We start from the raw sequence: 21,571 nt of genomic DNA, 5'->3' as shown, positions 1-21,571 counted from the left end.
AGTAAAATGTTGCATTAAAGAAACTTTTTTATATATTTATGAATTTAAATATTGTTAGGATTGTTTACATTTCATATATTCATTTATAGACTACCATTACAATTTTGGGGGTTTAAAATAAATTAATACTTTTATTCAGCAAGGATACATTAAATTGATCAAAAGTGACAAAGACATTTATCATTTCTATTTCAAATAAATGCTGTTCTTTTAAACTTTCTAGTCATCAAAGATTCATGGAGAAAAAAAACGTATCACAGTTTCCACAAAAATATGAAGCAGCACAACTGTTTTCAGCATTAAATAATCAGAAATGTTTCTTGAGCAGCAAAACATATTAGAATGATTTCTGATGGATCATGTGACACTGAAGACTGGAGTAATGATGCTGAACATTCAGCTTTGCATCACAGGAATAAATTACATTTTACAATATATATAAAAAAAAAAAGTTATTTTAAATAGTAATAATATTTCACAATATTACTGATTTTACTGTATTTTTGATCAAATAAATGTATCCTTGGTGAGCAGAAGAGAATTCTTTCAAAAATATCACAAAATCGAACCGACCCCAAACTTCAAGAACAATGTGATTCCACTTTGTTTTCATACTTTCACAAAGTCAGCACTCATTTTGTACCAATTTCTTCCTTGTACCCTTTTGTGGAGATGTTCATTAGTGAAATAAGCTTCCACTTTGTTGCATGCCACTTCATTACTTTGTCTAATCATTTGTGGTTGGTCGCTTTAAATGTTAGTCAGACGATCTCATCCAGTCTAAGTAGCCAGTTCTTGAACAGAATAATCTGGAAATAAACTAAAAAGCGAGAGTCACAGGAGGCTAAACTAGCTTTCAATGGCTAATTTTAACATAGGAAGTGAAACACTGTGTGTGTGTGTGTGTGTGTGTGTGTGTGTGTGATGTCAACTTCACACATCTGACAGTGCTTAAAAACAGCCTGAATAAGTAATGTGGTGTTTTTCGGTGCATGGTGTAGCCTAGTGGTTAATGGTTTTGTAGCGAATTTAGCTCACAACAGGAAATATGAATAATTAACCATAACTAGTTATAATTAACTATTCATATTTTAGATCCTCTGTAGATATTTAGCTGACCACTCAGGGTCAACTGTCTTGTCAATTCTAAGAACGTTAATTTCCTGGTTAAGGGAAATAACTTTCTTACTGTACAATTCTACCAATTAATTAGTAGAAAAGTCAATTTCTACTGTGCATTTGTGCCCCTTGTTTCTGGAGAATGCAGCTGAGAGTCGGCTCGCATTCCACAAGGTTGTAAATGTATCGGGTTACCATGAAACCAGGGTCCTGTTCGGCGTCCTGGGGTGTTACAAAGTATTTGTGAAATCTAGCTAACAAAATATATATTGTGTGTTTGAGTGGTCCAGACGCTACAGTTTGTTCTGAAAAGTTGCGGATTCATAAACTTACCATCATTGCGCCCATTCAAGCCCCCAAACTGAACACCTGCTGCAAGTCATTTAAAGAAGGTATATCATGTAAAACGTTTTTTTTCTATATCTAAGGGTACTACAGTGTAAAAATTATTTTTAGAAGTTGTAAATAAAACAGAAAGATTATTGAAAGTTATTATTATTGATTATTGCAGTCTTCCTATTTCAAAATGTCATGTTTAATTTCATGTTACTTGTCATTGATTTGCAATTATATGTGTAAAGAGTGAAAATGCTAATGTGTTAGGGTGTCCTGTGTGTGTTCTATGTGGTTGCTAAGGCATTACATGTGTGTGTTCTAATAAGGTGTTACTAGGGTGTGTTCTACAGTATGTGGTTGCTAAGGTGTCACTAGGGTAGTTGTTTGCTGGCCCAGGTTAAATGATATTTGGTGATATTCTGGTCTAGATATGGGCTCAGATCCATTCTTCAATAACTCAAGGAAAAACAGCCGGTCTGATCACAGGTCTGAAAGTATTAGAAAACCTCTCTTCAACAAGCTGCTTGATTTGATTCATATCTGTAGCACAAATGGTGCAGAACGAGTTCCATGACAAAGTTGAATATTTAGGGGCTTCGGAAACCAGCACCACTAATTATGTCACTTAAACTCACTATTTAAAGACAATATTTGATGAATACTATAGACATTCTACTTCCTCTTTTCACCCTTGAGTGAGAGATGAGGTCAGAAACACACTTCTGTCACACACTAAATGTGTTTACAGTGTCAACTGAAAGCAGGTGATTTGCATTGAGGACCTATTTAACATCTTGTTTAATGACAGGATTGGCAAGAAGATAGAATATTGTTATTAGAACAGAGATTCCGCTAACAACATCCTGGTGCCATGTTTGAGATAAAGATGTTCTGGGGCCTATTCTTCGTACGTCGCTTATTACATCCGAGATGAAATGTCACATCCAAGATGATATCATCGCGCTAATCAGGACCTGGCTAATTCGGTTCTTCGAATGCACCTGTTGTTGATGATTAGTATGGCTGGATTGAGTTATCTGAGATAATTGGGCGTCCATGGGTTGGTTTAAAAGGGACTATGTATCGATACTCGAAACCATGATCAGCAATGCAGCGATTGGATCTCCTGCGCTCCATCAAACCACTCCCATAATAGCTGTCATCACTCAAATTAATGCACGACATTATCTATATAGCATGTGTGTAAGACTCGAATACAATTATGAAGTAATCATTTTATGACGAATAAATCTTTCAGTAAGTAAAACAGGCTGTGTCTATAGTATTTAAGACAACACAACATTATTATATTATCTTTAAATTAATTTTTAAATGATTATTATTTTAAATTATTGTCCCTGGATTAGTAGGGTATTCTTGTAATAAAGTAGCGGTGGTAGCGGACAGATTTTAAGTATCAATTATGCTTAAAAAGATGCAATCTAATCCTGTTTACATGAAATAAGCCTGCTCCCGAGCAGGTTTAAGCTTACGGACCTGTTGCTATGACCGCAACTCCGGGACGAGCTTCGAAGAACCAAATAATCCAAGATCATGCCAAATCGTCAACAATCAAATCCAGCTAACTGAGTTAGCGACGTACGAAGAACAGCCCCCTGATGGCTGATTTACATTTAGAGATACAATATGTATCTTCGTCCATCATTTCAATAGACAACATCATCTAGCATCTCAGTAACATTTCTGCACCTCTAAAATCATACAGAAAAATCACACCAAACTGAATTCCAAATACAATCAATGACAAGTCTCCTTGTTTGATCATTGGTCAGTCAAACAGATAGACCCTTCCCAAACTCACACCTGAATTATAATGGTTCCACCTATAGCTGCACAATTTGAGGGGAAAATAAGATTTATTGTGATTTTTCTTAAAATAAAAAACTCATGGTGTAATGTTGTTCCAGGGCTGAAATATTTGGCCAAATATTTTGTGATTATATATCAATTTGATAATTATTTTTATTCTGATAATTGTGATGATTGATTATTATGATTACTATAACTAAATAAAAACAAAATATGTAATATTATTACTGTAATATCACTGTAAAATATTTAGAATACTGTATTTAAGAAAAGTATAATAATTTTACTGTACAGTACAACTGTAAAAAAGATTGGCTATAATAATAATAATAATACTATTGTTGTTTGTTATGGTGATGATTTTATTATAATAACAATTTTATTTTACAGTACAACTATAAAATTACAATACAAATATTTATATGTATTATATAATATTTATATATTATTTGATCTTAATTTCTTCAATTTCAAATGTTAAACCATCAAAATGTCTTTTGACAGAAAACTGCAGGGAGCTTTAAACCTTCTATTTTTTTGATAAGCATTTCTCATGACAACTATGGGAAGATGGTTGGTGCATCTTGCACCATTAAAGCCACCCAAACTCAGAGCAGAGATTAGTTTAGTGAAACAAGCCACTCTGAGACACTGCAAACACCGGCAGATCATGAGCGGCTCATGTGTAAAAGAACAGAGTTCCTCGCTTCACTCTGAAACACGCAGCACATATATTTATTTCATTACATCTTAACCTTTTAGATTTTATAATCGCACTGCTAATTGCGATTTTGTTTTTATTCCAATTAAACGTGCAGACCTAGTTCGGCCCTCCCCTATAAGACCTGCCTAAGATGAATTCACCTTCCTCTGTTCTGTTCGGAGCATCATGTGAGCAAAGACACTCGTCATCTCACCTCCGCTGAGAGGTGATTACAGAAGCAGATCTCCTTAAGAGAAAGACACTGACATGGGGAATGGTGCCAGCGCAAAAAAAACATGTCAACCGCTGCACTGAAAATCTTTATTGAGGTTTGTACAAGAAGTAGCTCATATTGATTGTGCCTATAAATCAAAGTCTCGTAATAAGCTTCCTCTTGCTCCATTAAGTAGAAACGGTGTGAGTGTGACAGCTCAAATGCAATTTATTTTCATTAGTGATAATTACGACAGAACAAAACTGTCTATTTGTACTCAATGACAATGATTTTGAGCAACAATGCAACCAGTAATCAGTCAACATGTGTCCTTTATGCAAATATGCACTAATGCAATGCATCCAATTCTAGAAACATCTGTAGTCAAGATGACTGAACTTTGGCAAGAGAAAATATTTCAGAATAACTCGCCAAAGGGTTTAACAGGAAGATGTAGCAGTTGACAGCTGTGTGGTTAAAGTTATAGAGCCACTTCCTGTTTGCAAGAAAAGCAGCTTATAAACAGAAATTCTGGGGTCCATTATAGGGGCCTCAGGGGGTGTGTGCAAAACGCACATGCATTAAGTGTAATGTTGTAAGACAGGAAACATGTGATCTGTTTAATGTTGTTTCCATATGTGTCTAGTCTGATATGTAGCATTTAAGCCCTGAGCAGCTAGACACCGATGTCAGTGAACGTGGCCGGCTTGTAGAAAAGTTGTAGCTAGGATAGTCAACCCACAGTCTTTAAATGGCTTTACAACCCACATGACTTTAAAGTGGCATAACTGTAAAAAAAAGTTTTACTTACTTTTTAAGATATACTTTTTTTGGTCAATAGTCACAAAAGACATTCATATACAAAAAACTCATTCATTTACTAAAAATTTTATTTTTAGTCAAAGACGACTCAGTCGTTTGGATTAATATCTTAATAACACACACAGACACACACACATGTCTGGTTTGCTATCCTTGTGGGGGACTCTCCATAGGCATAATGGTTTTTCTACTGTACAGACCGTATATTCTATCGCCCTACACCTAAACCTACCCCTACAGGAAACTCTGCATTTTTACATTTTCAAAAAACTTAATTCTGTGTGATTTATAAGCTTTGTAAAAAAAAGTTTTACTTACTTTTTAAGATATACTTTTTTTGGTCAATAGTCACAAAAGACATTCATATACAAAAAACTCATTCATTTACTAAAAATTTTATTTTTAGTCAAAGACGACTCAGTCGTTTGGATGTATATCTTAATAACACACACAGACACACACACACACACACATGTCTGGTTTGCTATCCTTGTGGGGGACTCTCAATAGGCATAATGGTTTTTCTACTGTACAGACCGTATATTCTATCGCCCTACACCTAAACCTACCCCTACAGGAAACTCTGCATTTTTACATTTTCAAAAAACTTAATTCTGTGTGATTTATAAGCTTTTGTACCCGTGGGGACCACAATTTAGGTCCCCACCGTGACACGAGTCCCCATGAGTCTGTGTGTAGTCAGGTTTAAGTCCCCACTACTGTACAGACCGTATATTCTATCGCCCTACACCTAAACCTACCCCTACAGGAAACTCTGCATTTTTACATTTTCAAAAAACTTAATTCTGTGTGATTTATAAGCTTTTGTACCCGTGGGGACCTCAATTTAGGTCCCCTCCGTGACACGAGTCCCCATGAGTCTGAGTGTATTCAGGTTTAAGTCCCCACCAGAATATATAAACCAGTACACACACACACACATATATATAATTGCAATTCCCGCATACCATGACACATCCCACATACACAATAAACATGCTCACCAAAGTTAGCACCTATGGCACATGTAGAGGAGTTGCAGAGTTACGTCTGAGCAGATTAATCATCTCTATTGCTGGATCCTGAGTCACAGATTTCTCAAGAAATGCATGCTGCTGTTTATCAAGTCTCAAACCTCCTCAAAAGCCTTCCTCATCTAACCACAAAGACAGTTCAAGCAGCTACATTCCAAAACAAGTCCACACATGTAATGGAGTAAAGATAGAGCCAGTATGATCCAGAGGAACTCAAAGCTCCAGGCTGTGTTGTTTCTTTGACTCTAATCTCTGCTGCACCGTTAATGGCTGTTAAACCAGTGATGTAATGGCTTGGGAAGGACATGCAAACAGAAAAACTACTCTACACTAAACTTCAATGGCTATAGCCAAAAACGTTATTGCTCAAGGTTTCTCAGTCATAGCTCAGGACAGGAGCCATAATGGAGTTTTGAATTATGATTATTTAAAGTGCCCCTATAATGCCATTTCGAATATTGTCCTTCATGCAGTGTGTAATGTAGCTGTATGTGAATGTAAACAATCTGCAAAGTTGTAAAGCTGAAGGTGCACAATAAATAAAGTTGTCCCCCAAAAGAAAGAATCAACTCTGAACAGCCGAAATGAGTCGTCAGTAATTCGAATCACACTTCCGTGACGGCTGCAAATCACAGGGTAACACATTTGCATAATGCCCGCCTATGTTCTACTCTGGCTGGCCGCAAACAACTTGACCCTGCCCTCAAATGCTGTAGCTTGTTGTTTGTGTGGTTAACATCATGTTGAGAAGACGCTGTTCCATTGTACCACAGCAGTACAACCCCAATCTTTTTTTGTATTCCCGTCATTTTACTGACGACTGCTTCTCTAATCGTGGGGAGTTCAACGTGGGATTCACAAAACGTTTGCTCTTGAAAGATGGCTCAGTACGAAGTTTATTTGAACCAACTGGCTCCACTGAATCACAACCTGCAAGTATGATAAATAATAGATGTTTTCTATCAAGTGTTCAGATTACAAAACTATGGCAATGGGTGTCTCGTTTCCGACACGTGCTGTACGTGGTAGACCAATCACAACAGACTGGGCTATCTGACAAATCAGAACTGCTTCAAACAAATCATTTGAGAATCGTTGGAAAATGAGGTGATATTACATGCATATTTTGAGAAAACAAAAGCTTTTTGACCTTGCATGCATGTAAACCTAATGTAGGAGAGTCCCAAAACAATATTACGAACCTTAAAAATGGTATAATAGGGGCACTTAAAAAAATTATTTTAAATCTTCACATCAGACGTTCTTTTTTCTAAGGCAAGGATTCCCAAACTTGTTAGTGAACCCAGTGCACATGCATTCCCAAATGCACGTTAAACTCACAGTGCTTGCAGAGATGAAGTTCATGAGAAGCAGAATTATAGCTGCATGCGTGTAAATGAACACAGTGATGCTTTTAATTCTGAAACACGTGCCGTAACAGACTATTTACTTTTCTTAAAGCCTTTAATTAATAATAGTTAAATAATAATAATTAAAAAAAAAATCCAAAATGTTGTGCAGAAGAAAGAAAGACATACAGGTTTGTAACAACCTAAATTTAAGCAAAACACATCACTGACACTAGCAAAAAAACAACGAAAGATCTAATTTGTTTTTTGAGATTGTACATACATGCATATTCAATTTAATCAAATCTTTTAATCTGTATTTACGGATCTCAAAAATCTGATGCACATCGACAATCAATAAAATAAAATGTACTAATAAAGACAATAATTCTCTTCTGCATATGAAGAGAACCGAAAAACTTGTATAACCTTGCTCAACACTTGGCACCCTGTTTGGCTTCAAGCCTGCTAATGTGTTCATGTGTCTTTACTTTTAGGCAAGTTCCTCTTCTTGCAAACCAGCTTGGCAAACACCCTCAGGCACTGAGAGAACTGTACAGTGCCAACATGACGACTGTAGCGGACCCCGTCCGAATGCTGGCCGAAACTTTACTGATGATTTGAAGTTTTATTACTTGTCCGTTTAGTCAAGAAATCACCGTAAGAGCTGAATGAAGCGATACAAAAATGTGCATTACCATTAGACATATTCAGCGATTTTCACAAATATTTGTTTTAACTAACAGTATACAAATACACAAACCTTATGCCTTTTCGGGGGGTGCCGAATAAACGTATAAACCGTCCTTTCATGCACGAGTTCTGTTAAGCCGTCATGAAGCGTTCGCTCTCCATGTCTGAATAAACTTATAAACCGTCCTATCATGCACGAGTTCTGTTAAGCCGTCATGAAGCGTTCGCTCTCCATACCATTTCTCATTACTCTCCGAGCAGTGAAAAGCAGATTCCGTTTCAAAATAAAAGTCCGCCATGAACAACGGAAATAATGCGATCCTTAGACAATATTTAACATACAAAATATATCAAAGGCAACGCAAAACAAATAGAGAAATTAAGGATAATTCTTATTAAAGTCTGTTACACTCCCACCAAATTATCAATGTTTCTGAAACATGACTAATTTTCACTTATAACATTTGTGTGTATGTAAAGTGCAATAAAGTCCTTTTGAAGATGTATTTACTCCGCTTCCAACAACAAGACCAAGAAAGACTCCCACAACTGCTTCTTTATTAGCTAAAGCTCTTTTAATATCTAAATCCAATAATAAAACAGAATCCATTGTGGATCTACCAATTCTAAAACCACTTTGATAAGGAGTAAAGTACTCCTGTTTCTCCAAAATATATACTAATCTATCAGTAACCATTCGTTCCATCCATACCATTTCTCATTACTCTCCGAGCAGTGAAAAGCAGATTCCGTTTCAAAATAAAAGTCCCCCATGAACAACGGAAATAATGCGATCCTTAGACAATTTTTAACATACAAAATATATCAAAGGCAACGCAAAACAAATAGAGAAATTAAGGATAATTCTTATTAAAGTCTGTTACAACGACAAATAACAGTATGTAGAAAAAAGGCCAAACTTTACAGTTTTAAAAGAAAATCTTGTGGAAAAAGGGCTGACACAAGCTTGTTCTGGCACATGTCCTTGTGTGAATGAGAATCTGACATGAGTTTGACTATGCAAACACATTACTTTGCATCTACAAATGTCAAAATGACCATGCACAAAAAGACCTGATTCAGGTAAACCTTGGTGTGCATATATTAAATGTTGAAAATGTACAAGGGCAAAGATATTCGCATGCATACATGCAACAAAAGATGACTGTCCACTGATAATTGGAGTTCTGAATTGACATCTGTTTTGGACTTGCAATGTAAAAAATATTGAAAAAAGTTTGATTGTATTCAAAGCAGTTGCTAGGGTGGATTCAGCAAAAGTGGGACATCATGTAAAATGAGGCAAATTAGTTTAATGTTTGATTGCCCTTTAAACCCAATCTAAGTTATTCTGGAAATGTTTCCATTTCTCTGACATCATACTGGTGGATGTGATCAAGCTTCAACATCTAACGGATCTCAGCCTATAATCTGGCTTTACATGGTGTCTAGTTGAACCATGCTGTTCATTTGTGATGTGAGAGATTGACTTGATGCACCTTGATCAAGTTTCACCCATAACAAATCAGATACCAGGTTACAAAAAACACCTTAAACTAATATGACACGGGTTTTCCAGCAGGAACCTGGCTGTAATTTATGATTCTTATAAGAAAATGTATTCATTGTAATATTTTGTAGCAAATAGATATTGGTAATGACTCACTTTACCTAACAAATGTTAAAGTCAATCACTATCAAATAGAAATTACGCTAAATATTTGAATACATTTATATTTAGGAAGCTGTGGCATCACAAACCCCTATAGGCTCAGTTGTTATACAAATTTATCAAAACCTGTTTGGATAGATCACTGTATTTAAAACAAAAACAATCTCTTTAAGTACATGTCTTTACGTTTTAAAACATCTGCAAGTGTGAATGTACAGCGTAAGATAAAATGAATAAGATAAAATCACTTATTACTGCAATGCAATGGCAACAACATCTGGAACATCATCTTACCACACTTTTATTGATCTCTTCCTCGTTACCATTCATCACAGCATTATCAGTGCATGTGGACCCTTGCAGAGCAGGTTTATGTTGAGACTGCACCAATTCGGAGAGTGTCGGTTTGGAGCTGATGGTTCTTTTCAGCATCTGGATCTCGGCACCGAGCGACGCTGCTGCTGCGGCCGCCGTACCGACACTCTGCTCCGGCATGCCGCAGCGCGTCCTCCCGCTCTCACCACCATCCGAAGCGGCTGGCGCGCTGTGCAGATTGGGCTGAGACGAAGACACCGCACGGTCCAAACCATTTGGTCGTTTCTTTTTAAATATCCAAAACCCACTTTCTTGCTTTTTGTCTTTTTTGCCCAGTTTGGGACTGCCAGTGAGTTTGGGTCTGCCGTGGAAGGACTTCCACGAGCCCCGCTGATGCTGATGATGTGATGGAGAAACATCCATGTCTAGTTTCCCTTCCATATGATCTCTGCAGTCTGCTGCTGCGTCCCAGTCTGAGGTTTCTGTGAGGTTAATGTTGAAAACATGCAAAACGATGCAAATATAGCATTTACTACAGTGTTGTGCTCAGCAGGACATGTTGAGGGTTAAAAGCATGTTTGATGCGGAAGAAGGCTAGAGTGATGGAGAGGCAAGTTGTTCCTCAGCACATCTGCAGACCTTCATGGTTTTATGAAACGAGACAGTTCCCCCGTCTGTGGTCCTCATCCACGCCCAGTATTTCAAAAAAGTTGCTGTTACCTATAGCTTACTAAATAAATGTGTCATCTATGATCACGCAATGCAGTGTTCCTGCCCACCGAGCTTTTATTTACATAAAACGCTTAACGTGGCTTAATGCGTTTTTAAAAGACCAAACTCAGTAAACGCATTATTAATAAAGCATACTATGTAGGGACAAGCTGATGAGCCCAGAATACGAATGCAACACGTTTAATTACGCGTTAAGCGTTTTCCTCCCATATAGAAAACCGCGTTAAAACAGAAATAATAAAACTCAGAAATAATGATAAGCTAGTTGTGCTTTGTTGTAATTTATGAGGAGAACATCTATGTTACTTACAAATTGTTGTGCAGTTTATTAGTAGATTCCCAAACTCTGGAATAGCCTTCCTGATAACGTTCTGGGTTCAGACACACTCTCTCTGTTTAAATCTAGATTAAAGACACATCTCTTTGGCCAAGCATTCAAATAATGCATCTCATAATCTTTAACTGCAGTTATATCTAATCAAATGCACATTATTATTCTTTAGTTTGGGTTAAACAAATCAATTTTGCTTGGTTGGAACAGCAGCTACGCTAATTATGTTTGTATCTGTTTCTCTGTCTTTTGCCATAACTAGGATTTACACAAGCTTCACTCTGGATCCAGAACACGTGAGAAGAGATGATGCAAGCTCTCAGAGGACCTCAGATGATGCCAACCGTATACACTTGTTTCGGTCGACTTGGTTGTCTTCAACGAATCGAATCGGCGAGTGAATTGTTCGAATCTTTCGATTGATTTGAATCACTGGGAAGATTTAATACCTGAACCAAATAAAAAATAAAATAAAATTGTAATGGAAAGTTAATTTGGATATTAATAAGTTAAATTATATCATGAGCAACATAAAAAGTATTTAACAACTAACACTAGCTTTCTATTTTTTCTATTCTACTCGTTTTTTTCTTTGTGCGTGTGTGTGTGTGTGTGTGTGTGTGTATATATATATATATATATATATGTATAAAATACCTTGCTACGTGTACTGCGTATAGGCTAACCAATACTTGTCATTTGCACTTACGTATGATTGCTCTTTTGTTAGTTTTGATTGCTTCTTTTGTCCTCATTTGTAAGTCGCTTTGGATAAAAGCGTCTGCTAAATGACTAAATGTAAATGTAACAATGATGAAAAGATGTACAGATCAGACAGGTTCTACCACAGAGGATGTGTTTATTTTTCAAAGGAATCATGATATATGGCAGATGGTGCATTTGTCATGCTCATAACTTGAGTAAACACATACAGGGCACACAAATCAATATCTCAATGCATCCATGTAAAACCATCAACAACAGGGGACATAAAAGATGTTAGAGCCTATTCACTGATAAAGATTGTCTGATATCCATTTTGTGAAATATTATGTATAATGTGGTGTTTTAGGACTGGAACAGTCGTCCTAAGTGGCATATCATAAAGAATTACATGTTTATGTTCAATCAATAAATAAACAAAAGGTTGGATGAGTGAAAATTCTCTTCAACATACAGCAGTCGTACAACAAATTTTGCAATTCAAGGTGCTCTGATAAGGTCTTCAGAGACAAATAAATTAATGAAGAATGAAAAATGATTAAAGTATTTGCTTTAATACTGCAAATGTTTTCATACTTCTAAACCTTGTTCAAAATGTAATAACTTGTTGGTATAGCTGCTTTAAAAGTAGAAAAATCACTCAAATATTTAGTTTTGCACTTAGTGCTTTTGTTTTAAGCAAATCGGCCCAGGCACACAAACTCGCACACACACATTACTAAAAATAATACAAATTGGGCTAGAAACAGCTCATAAAAACGGCAGACAAAAAACAATAGTACGACAGAACATTTGCCATGTCTACTGTGAATAAAGCAGCAGTCTTTGCCATGGAAACAGTCATACAGCATCACATGGACTGTACAAAGTGTGAAAACAAACTATCACTAAATCTTTTAGCATTACTAAATATTTCAACTTGGAGCTTGGTTTTAGATACCAGGCTCAGGTGAAGTGACCCTTTTAACCGCAGTGCTCGACACATGCATTCATATCTGTGTTGTGTTTGACATACAAATACATCTGTTGCTTTCCCTACTGCATATCCTTCAGTGTGATGTTAAAGTGTTACGTGGCTGCTTGTGTAAAAGTGCAGACAAGCTGAAATCAGCCGTTTTCGTTCAGGGCGGCGTTCACAGGTCCTGTTCGTGCATCTGCTGCTGCATTTTTTGAAGCATCTCCTGCATCCTCCGCAACTTTGAAAGACAAAGTGAATAATATTAGGCAGATTCAGCATTTAGAGTTGCAAACAGGATCTAAAATTAACACTCGCTAAGCACCAAAGGCAAATAAAACCCAGCATTGGTGATAGAATGAAACCCGAGAATGCATTATGGTTTAGCACGATTATCAAAATACAAAACCTGCGTTGTAATTATATAAATAAGTAATCTTGAACATGCAACAAGCACCAAATATCTTACCAAGTTTATAATGAGAATGGTTTATAAATCTGTTGTCAAAAAAAGAGTAGCATTTCAACAGAGTTCCCTGCAGTTTTACACCAAAATGAAAGATTTATGGTTTAACATTTGAAAGCAAAGAAAAAAATCAACCATAAATATTAGTATTGTAATTGTACTGTTGTTATATAAAATAATAATAAAAATAATAATTAGTATTTTTATATAAATTATTATTATTATAAAGTACTTTACAGTTCAATAGTATTATAGTGATATTTCTTTATTAATTTGTTTGATAATAAAAATATTAATAATTAATAAAACAAGTATAATAAATAAAATGATGATTATTATTATTATTAAATCAAATTATTATTTATAATAATATTGAGAATTGCAATTAGATGTATTTCGACAATTTGTTCTGCCTGATTTTTAATGAAATAATGCACTTACCATTTCATGGTCGGTAAAAAATATTTATGGCCAGTAAATTTTCTCAAGTCACTGTCGATTTTGTGGCAAAATGTTTTAGGCCCGGATTGCAAATGTCTCAAAAACACAATTTTCTATATATTTTTGTGCTCAATGCCACATTTATTAAGTGTCAGCTAAGAACTGAAATAACTAGATTAAGCAGGACAGCTGTCTCACCTCTTCATCTTTCATCTTTATCAGCTTTTCTGTCTCTACGTCTGGGGTGGACAGTGGTAGTATCGGGATGGGGCTCTCCACGCGATTATCCTGGGTCAGTTTGCTGGTGGAAACAGAACATCTTATAAGCGATAAAGTCAATATATTTTTCTATGATATTTGAGAAAAGCATTGTGACTTGCCTTGTCATTTGCTGTATGCACTGCGCTCTGTAGTTTTCATAGTGCACGTCACACGTGATGTCTTTCAGGTCATGCATGTGTGAGCGAATCAACATGTTCCTCAGCTTGACGAAATCACAATGGGACTGATTCTCCACTGTGACAAAAAGTATGTGCACAAATCTGTTTGTGAAACCTTTGTATACATTTATGGTTAGCTGGCACTCGGTTGATTAAAACTTATTCTTGATGCATTTGTTCTTATCAGTAGAGAGTGTGTCTCATGCAAAATCTAGATATTCAAGCGTAGATCCGTACTGACCTTCCACAATGCCCCATGGGTAAAGTCTCCCTCTCACCCGCTGACCTTTGACCTCCACTATGGTGTTGCTCCCAATCACAGCAAATGGAGTGCTTTCCTGAAACACACAACATAGAACATTTCGATTTTTTGCTTCTAAATTTGAATGTTTTTAAAAGATTACATTAGTTAAAGTTCTCCAGGAAGCGTTGAGTTTACAGCTATTTTTTGAAGATTGTGACGGACTCCATTTTTCAGGTGAAATATTTGTTTTGATTTTATTTATGTTTTATAATTTTTTTTATTTGCTTTTAAGGTGTACATTAATTAGTCAGAGTTCAGTTTACAGACTTTTTTCTTTTATTTTTTTCTTTGAAGATTACGATGGACTTCCTTGTTCAGGTAAAATATTAAAATTTGTATTTTATTTTTTTTTGTTATTTTTTTTTTAAATTTGTTATATATATATGTGTGTGTGTGTGTGTGTGTGTGTGTGCTTTTAAAGTTTACATTAGTTAGTTAGTCAATTTCTGCAGGAAAAGTTGAGCTTACAGTCGTTTTTCAAAGATTGTGATGGATTCCCTTGTTCTGGTGGAATATTTATTTGTATTTATATTTAATTTGAATGCATTATTTTTTATTTAATTTAATTTTTACTTAAAATGTTTTATTATTATTATTATTATTATTATTATTATTATTATTATTATTATTAATTTTGCGAAATTATCTGCAAAATGTGCCAGTGGAGTAGTTAGCAGAGGCTAACTGGATCAAACTAACCAACCAACCAAACCTCAAGCCCTTTGCTGGAGGCAGCTCACTTGGTTTTGGATGAAATACTTAGATTCTTAGTCAAACTCATAAAAGTTTTAATCTAGCGTGGACCCTATGAACCAGACATCAACCTTGGATGGAACAGCGAACATCAGTTTTCATGTCTCGAGTCATTAAGTACTCAAGCATCCATTTATGAGTCATAATACTGACCTTTAGCTCTCGGTCCTGTTGCTTGAACGCCTCGTCCTCATCAGAATCACAGTCTGGGAACTGGTACACTTTGATTCCAAACTTCTCGATCTCCTCCCTCACCTTGAATAGAAGGATCAAAAACACTGGTTACGTCAGAAGCCCTGACACCACTGAGCGAGGATGCGGTGTGCGTGTGAATGTGAACAGAGAGTGTGCCTGTATAAACAGACTGAGGTCGAGGTGATCCACTTTACCCTGTCCTTCATCTTCCTCATCTCCGCTGGCGTCAGACAGTCAGCCTTGGAAATGAGTGGAACCACATTCACCTTGTCTTGCAGTGCTTTCATAAACTCCACGTCCACGGGCCGCAGCCTGAGTGGGGAGAAGAGAGAGTGAGTGGGCTTATCCGCTCTGAGATACTTTATTCACTTTGCTTTAAAAAAAAACAGACATTTAGAGTCTAATTTTCATAAAAGAGGCCATATGATGGACAATAAGATTTTTTGCTCATTGAGTTTAATGTATAAATGAAGTTCATATTACCATTTTTTTTTTAATTTTTTTTTTTAAAGAAGTCTCTTCTGCTCATCAAGTCTGCATTTATTTGATTTAAAAAAGACAGTAAAAAAAGTGATATTGTGACGCAAAATTTTATTTCTGTGATGCAAAGCTGAATTTTCAGCATCATTACTCCAGTCTTCAGTGTCACACGATCCTTCAGAAATCTTTCTAATATGCTGATTTGCTGCTTAAAGTCCCCCTGTAGTGAAAATATTTTTTTTTATGTTGTTTATTTGTCTATATGGTGTTTTTAATATGCTTTTAGACAAACCATGTGCCAATCTATTAATCAACACCATTGCTGAGTATTTTCTCCTTAAAACTGTAGCTTCCCAAAGGCAGTCCAAGAAATGCAGTTTGAAACAGCCCTCGGTTTGCTACGTCACAATACAATAACCAATCACGTCAAGGGATTGATTCCTATCACTAGCATGCAAAATATACCAATACCAGCTCGCGGGCGCGAATTAAGAATCACAAATGGCTGTATTCGAGTCTTCAAGGCATTTTAGGACACAACATCGTCAAGTAAGAAACTTTAATGAATGTTACAGTATTCACTGTCGTTGTCCGCTAATAAAAACATAGTTTTATCAGTCATTATCCGTGTATGCCATTGTTTTGCGGTTACTACAGTTCAGTGGATCAGGAGGCGCTGGCTGGTGTGACTGAGTGGAGGCGGGGCTCATTTGCATATTCATAGATCAGCGTATAGTAAATGAGGCAAGGGTGTAGAGTTACATTCAAGCTATTTTAAGGCATGAGAAAATTATTTTCACAAGAAAAAACATTTAAATATGTCATTTTGATGTTCAAAGATAAGCTTTAAGGGATAAAATATTTGACTACAGGGGGACTTTAAGAAACATTTCTTATAATTACCAATGTTGACAGTTTTTGCTGCTTAATATTTTTTGTGGAAACCATGATATCATTTTTCAGGATTCTTTTATGAATAGAAAGTTCAAAAGAACAGCATTTATTTTAACAATTATAAATATATTTACTGTCACCTTTGATCAATTGAATGCATTGTTGCTGAATAAAAGTATTAGTTTCTATAAATTAATCTTACTGACCACAAACTTTTGAATGGGAGAATATCTTTATAAAAGAAGCAATATGATTTTTTTTGCTCATTCATAATAGAGTTTGAAGTACTCTAAAACCATTCATCAACAAATAACTGTAGAACTCACCTAGAAATTATTTTTGTTTGTCTGTTGTTTATTATTATTTAATAATATGTTTTTAATTATTTTAATAATTATTTTATTTTGCCAAAGTTAACATTTTTATTTTTGCATTTGGCATTTAAGGTATATGTTTAAGGTATTATTTATTTATTTATAGATTTTAGTTGATGCATTCCCTGGGAATCGAACCTATGACCTTAGTGTTGCTAGCAGCATGCTCGACTGTTTGAGCAACAGGAATGCCTTTATCTGAACGTATTTGTACAGTAAGCACATATTTTTATTTTGTACATTATCCAGTATATATTAACAGAGAGTCAGGGTTGGATTACCCATGTCCAAACGGAGGGATGAAGTACAAGCAGCAGTGGACACGGTTATCCTGGATGTTCTTCCTGTTCAAACCGCTTTCATCCCGAAAATACTGTTCAAACTGCTGGTCAATATAGTCAGTAATGGCCTTCCAGCTGACAGTTGAGACAAAAGATTCTGATTAGCAGAAATCTACCTATAATGAACAAATCTGAGGTAAACTCTAACTATGTACCTCTCCGTATTATTGACAGCGTCTCCAAAACCTGGTGTGTCTATAATAGTCAGCTTCAGCTTAACACCCTTCTCCTCGATGTCAACCGTGTGTTTGATGATCTCCACAGTCTGACTGATGCGCTCTAAACACCAAATACATATTTCAGGAAGGACAGATGTGTCATTTAGAATACATTATTTAAATTGCAGTAAATCTGCAAGCATGGGAGCAGAAATGTACCTTCAGCGTTCAGCAGTTTCCTGTCCTTGTATAAATCTGTGAGGAACAAGCTGTTGATCAGGGTGGACTTTCCAAGACCAGACTCCCCTAAAAGACAAGGAGGGTAAACATTCAGAAATGCAGTTTTTGCTCGTGTTGTCGAGGAAAATGTGAATCTCCCATCTTTATCTGTCCTCTTTCGATTATATGAATCATTAAAAGTGGCAAAAATAAATTTTACTTCACATGGTTATTATAGTTATATCAAACAAAAACAAAACAAAAAAAATGTCATTACTTGACAAAATAAATGTTAATAAAAAATGTTAAAACTTTTATTCAGCTATTTCAACTGCAATTTCAGCAACATTTCTCATTTTAATTTAATTTAACTTGATGTACTCAATTAAAACTAAAACGGGAATAAAAATGAATAAAAAGAGAACTATATAGACATACATATAAAAACAAAAAACACTAAAAATGACAAAAATTACTGTAATTTTAAAGGAAAATGCAATATATATATATATATATATATAAAACAAACAATATTAATAAACACTAATAGTTTCTCAATAATACTTTTTTTGGTGATAAGAAGTGTTCTTTTAGTATTTTTATATACTATTATAGTATTTATTAATATTTTGAGTCTTATTTTTATATTTTCAGTTTTAATTTGAATTGTAGTTTAAGTTTTAGTAATTCTGTTATGTTTTTTATGTTTCTATTTAGGTTTAATTTATATTTATTTCAGTTTTATTTTTAGTAATTTTAGTACTTGAAATTCAACTTATATTCATTGAGTTACTTGCCAAGGGAACGTTTCTAATTTTCATTTAAGTTTTTTTGATTTTAAGTTAATATTTATATTAAAATATAAAAATATTTTAAAATGTAAAGATTTCTATTTCTATTCATATTTAGTTTCTATTCATATTTAATATTTATATTTGATTTCATCTTTATTTCAGTTCAATTGGATAGTCCACCCAAAAATGAAAAGTCATAATTTACTCGCCCTCATGTTGTTCCAAACCTGTATGCCTTTCTTTCTTCTGCATGTGGAACACAAAAAAAACAAAACAAAGATATTTTGAAGAATGTTGATAACCAAACAGTTATCCCACTGACTTCCATAGTATTTTTTGTCCGTACAATAGAATTAATCAATGGGAACCAAAACTGTTTGGTCACCAACATTGATCAAAAGATCTTCTTTTGCGTTCCACGGAAGACAGAAAGTCATGAAAACATATAGAATGTCTTGGAACAACAATCATTTTTGGGTGGACTATCACTTTAAGGAATACAATATTTAAGAGTTTTAATATTAGTTCTAGTTAACAATAACAACACTGGTGATAAGAATCTCACCTGCCACCATGAGTGTGAAATCAAAGCCTTTTTTGACCGACTTCCTGTGAACCTGGTTCGGGAGGGTGGCGAAGCCGACATACTCTTTTTCCTAAAAGAATGAAATATAATGACATCATTTAATAGTGCAATGCTAATACTACCACATTAATTTCCATGTCAAAACAACTGTACAGTATGCAAAAATGGACATCAGCAAAGCAAATCATGTGATAGCTGCGGGATAAAGATGAATCCAAGCGCCCAACCCCCAACCTACACAGCCAGCCTGATGTAAGCCACACTCACTTCTTTACTAGGGCAATCCCAGAATTCCTGCCATGTTTCATTGTGTTTAGAGACTCTGTGTGGGCGCAGCCAATGCCGAAGGCCTCACAGCCCATATTTACAATATTACATAATTTATCCTATTATATAAAACCCTTCTACTGTCATATAGAATCATCATGCTTGGTTTGCATCACAAATATGCTAAATTAGCTCTGTTTATTGGTCCGATGCATCTTAAAGAGCAGCAGAGTATGCAAATTAGTTTGACATACCATGCAGAATCTGTGTTTGTATGAAACGCAAATACAATTAGACTAACTAGTAGAGTTTGCTTTTGAGAAAGCATTGTATTATATTACAAAATAGCAATTTCGGATCAAAAAGTGAAGGTCAAAATCTTCAAATCTGTTTTCGCACAATAAATTCTCCTGCTTGGCTTCATCTCCAGGATTGTTTGGCCTGTCTGGGAATCTGGCTGAGTCAGTTTATCCTCACTTAGAGGCATGGATATTGGATTTTGCTTTCACGCACAGCTGGCAACAGTCACTGGAAGCCATGTGCATGTATTAGTGGGCGTTCACTGAGAAACAAGACAAGAAATGAATTGAACGTGTCCTAGCAGACAGAGACATTAGTGTTATTTCATCAGTCATCCAGATTGACTGATAGTTCGCCCTCGGGTGGACATACGGAGAGCCAAGTGCACATTTAGACGTTTTCTAAGCCAGTGCACAGAGCAGACCACATGAAGTGCACATTTATCATGTTTTTTTATTATTATTTGAAGAGGAATATGTAATCATAGAAATATTGCAAAACAGTGTGACATCTCATTAAAGAATGTAAAATATGTCTGTAATAGGATATTTATCATTTAAAAGCACTATATGGGTGAATTTCATCACACAAATATCTGAAATTATATTTTGCATAAAGCCAATGAGCCCTATTTTTGGGGACTATTAAGATTTTTGCATTGTGACATTATTTCAATAACATTTAGTCATATTTCTCCCCTAATTCTTATTATAGTAATGCATAAAGAAAAAAGTGTCACAATGCAAATAATCTTAATTGCAATACAAACATAATTCATTTTTTGTGCAAAATACAATTTCATTTCTATTTAACTCTGGGGTGAAGTATGACTAGTCTTTGAGATTCACACATATAATTAAAGGGGTCATGTGATGTTGCTAAAAAGAACATTATTTTATGTATTTGGTGTAATGAAATGTGTTTATGCGGTTTAAGGTTAATTATGTTATTAGATTCAATTAATTTTAATGAACACGTTAGGGCTAGTGGCTGATGGTATCCGCATCTTTCTCATTGTCCTCAAATGATGCAATGCATGCAATTCTGCTGCTTTACAGTGAGGTCAAACAGAGATTGTGATGAAATGTGGGACACTGAAAGCAGGCAGTGAGGATTAGTTTCATGCATTTCTGAAAATTTACAGCATCCATGAATTTGATGGATATTTGCAACCCTTAAATGTCAAACCAAATATACAGAATATAATATTTTGGTGTTCATTGTTACTCTCCCAAACAAACAGATGTAGATAGACGCTCTGAGTGAGGCAGGACCGTCATAAGAGCCCCATGGCTCTATTCATAGCATTCCAACCCACTGTCCCAGAAAAATATGCAGCACGCGCACAGATGTGAATCAACCTATGGCAAGCGCATAGATACGCAGCACATTATTATTTAAATATAAATAAATGAATAATAAATGAATCCCAAATTCTGTTAATATACAATACTTTAATTAACTATTGCATTTGGCTATTATTAATATTTTTTCTTTAATTTATGCAATTATTTATTCATTTTGAATTAATACATTTTTTTTTTAAATGATGGCTTATGTAAGTGGTTCTTCCAGGTTTGCATACTGTAGAGATCTGACACATGGTGGCAGCATAACATTATATCCAGATTCACTGTATAAATGTTTGCACTAAAATGGTTTGAATGGATGCATGTGAGTCAGTCTTTGTGTGCTTAAATGATCCATTATAGCTCATGCATGTATTGTCAT

General features: G+C 35.2%; 2 protein-coding genes across 2 annotated transcripts in view; both read right to left on the bottom strand.

Moving 5' to 3' along the window:
- The window catches only part of mctp1b (multiple C2 domains, transmembrane 1b), a 36,107-nt gene extending 25,831 nt beyond the window's left edge, over positions 1–10,276 (bottom strand). Inside the window, 1 exon segment of the mRNA XM_016277250.1 lies at positions 10,067–10,276. Within this exon segment, the coding sequence (XP_016132736.1) occupies positions 10,067–10,267 (201 nt within the window). The 5' untranslated portion in view covers positions 10,268–10,276.
- A 1,728-nt stretch (positions 10,277–12,004) lies between these two features.
- LOC107589014 (septin-5-like) lies at positions 12,005–19,635 on the bottom strand. Its single transcript, XM_016277310.1, has 11 exons — positions 19,549–19,635; positions 19,253–19,343; positions 17,894–17,980; positions 17,672–17,795; positions 17,457–17,591; positions 15,622–15,739; positions 15,386–15,487; positions 14,417–14,513; positions 14,116–14,251; positions 13,934–14,036; positions 12,005–13,069 (listed from the first exon to the last, which is right to left on the bottom strand). Exons 1-11 carry the CDS (start codon positions 19,633–19,635, stop codon positions 13,007–13,009), a joined length of 1,143 nt encoding a protein of 380 aa, XP_016132796.1. The 3' UTR covers positions 12,005–13,006.
- Between the last annotated feature and the right edge of the window lie 1,936 nt (positions 19,636–21,571).

The sequence above is a fragment of the Sinocyclocheilus grahami genome, unplaced genomic scaffold, assembly GCF_001515645.1.
Source record: "Sinocyclocheilus grahami isolate Dianchi unplaced genomic scaffold, SAMN03320097.WGS_v1.1 scaffold110.1, whole genome shotgun sequence".
Lineage (NCBI taxonomy): Eukaryota > Metazoa > Chordata > Actinopteri > Cypriniformes > Cyprinidae > Sinocyclocheilus > Sinocyclocheilus grahami.
This window is presented reverse-complemented; position numbering and strand designations above follow the sequence as displayed.

What these genes read in the sequence shown, in the direction of transcription:
- LOC107589014 (XM_016277310.1), bottom strand. Translation starts at nt 19,635, where the DNA reads ATGGGCTGTGAGGCCTTCGGCATTGGCTGCGCCCACACAGAGTCTCTA. An exon ending in GCTGTCAATAATACGGAGAG is followed by an intron (nt 17,592 to 17,671) that starts GTACATAGTTAG and finishes CTCAACTGTCAG; the next exon opens with CTGGAAGGCCATTACTGACT. An exon ending in AACAGGACCGAGAGCTAAAG is followed by an intron (nt 14,514 to 15,385) that starts GTCAGTATTATG and finishes TGTGTGTTTCAG; the next exon opens with GAAAGCACTCCATTTGCTGT.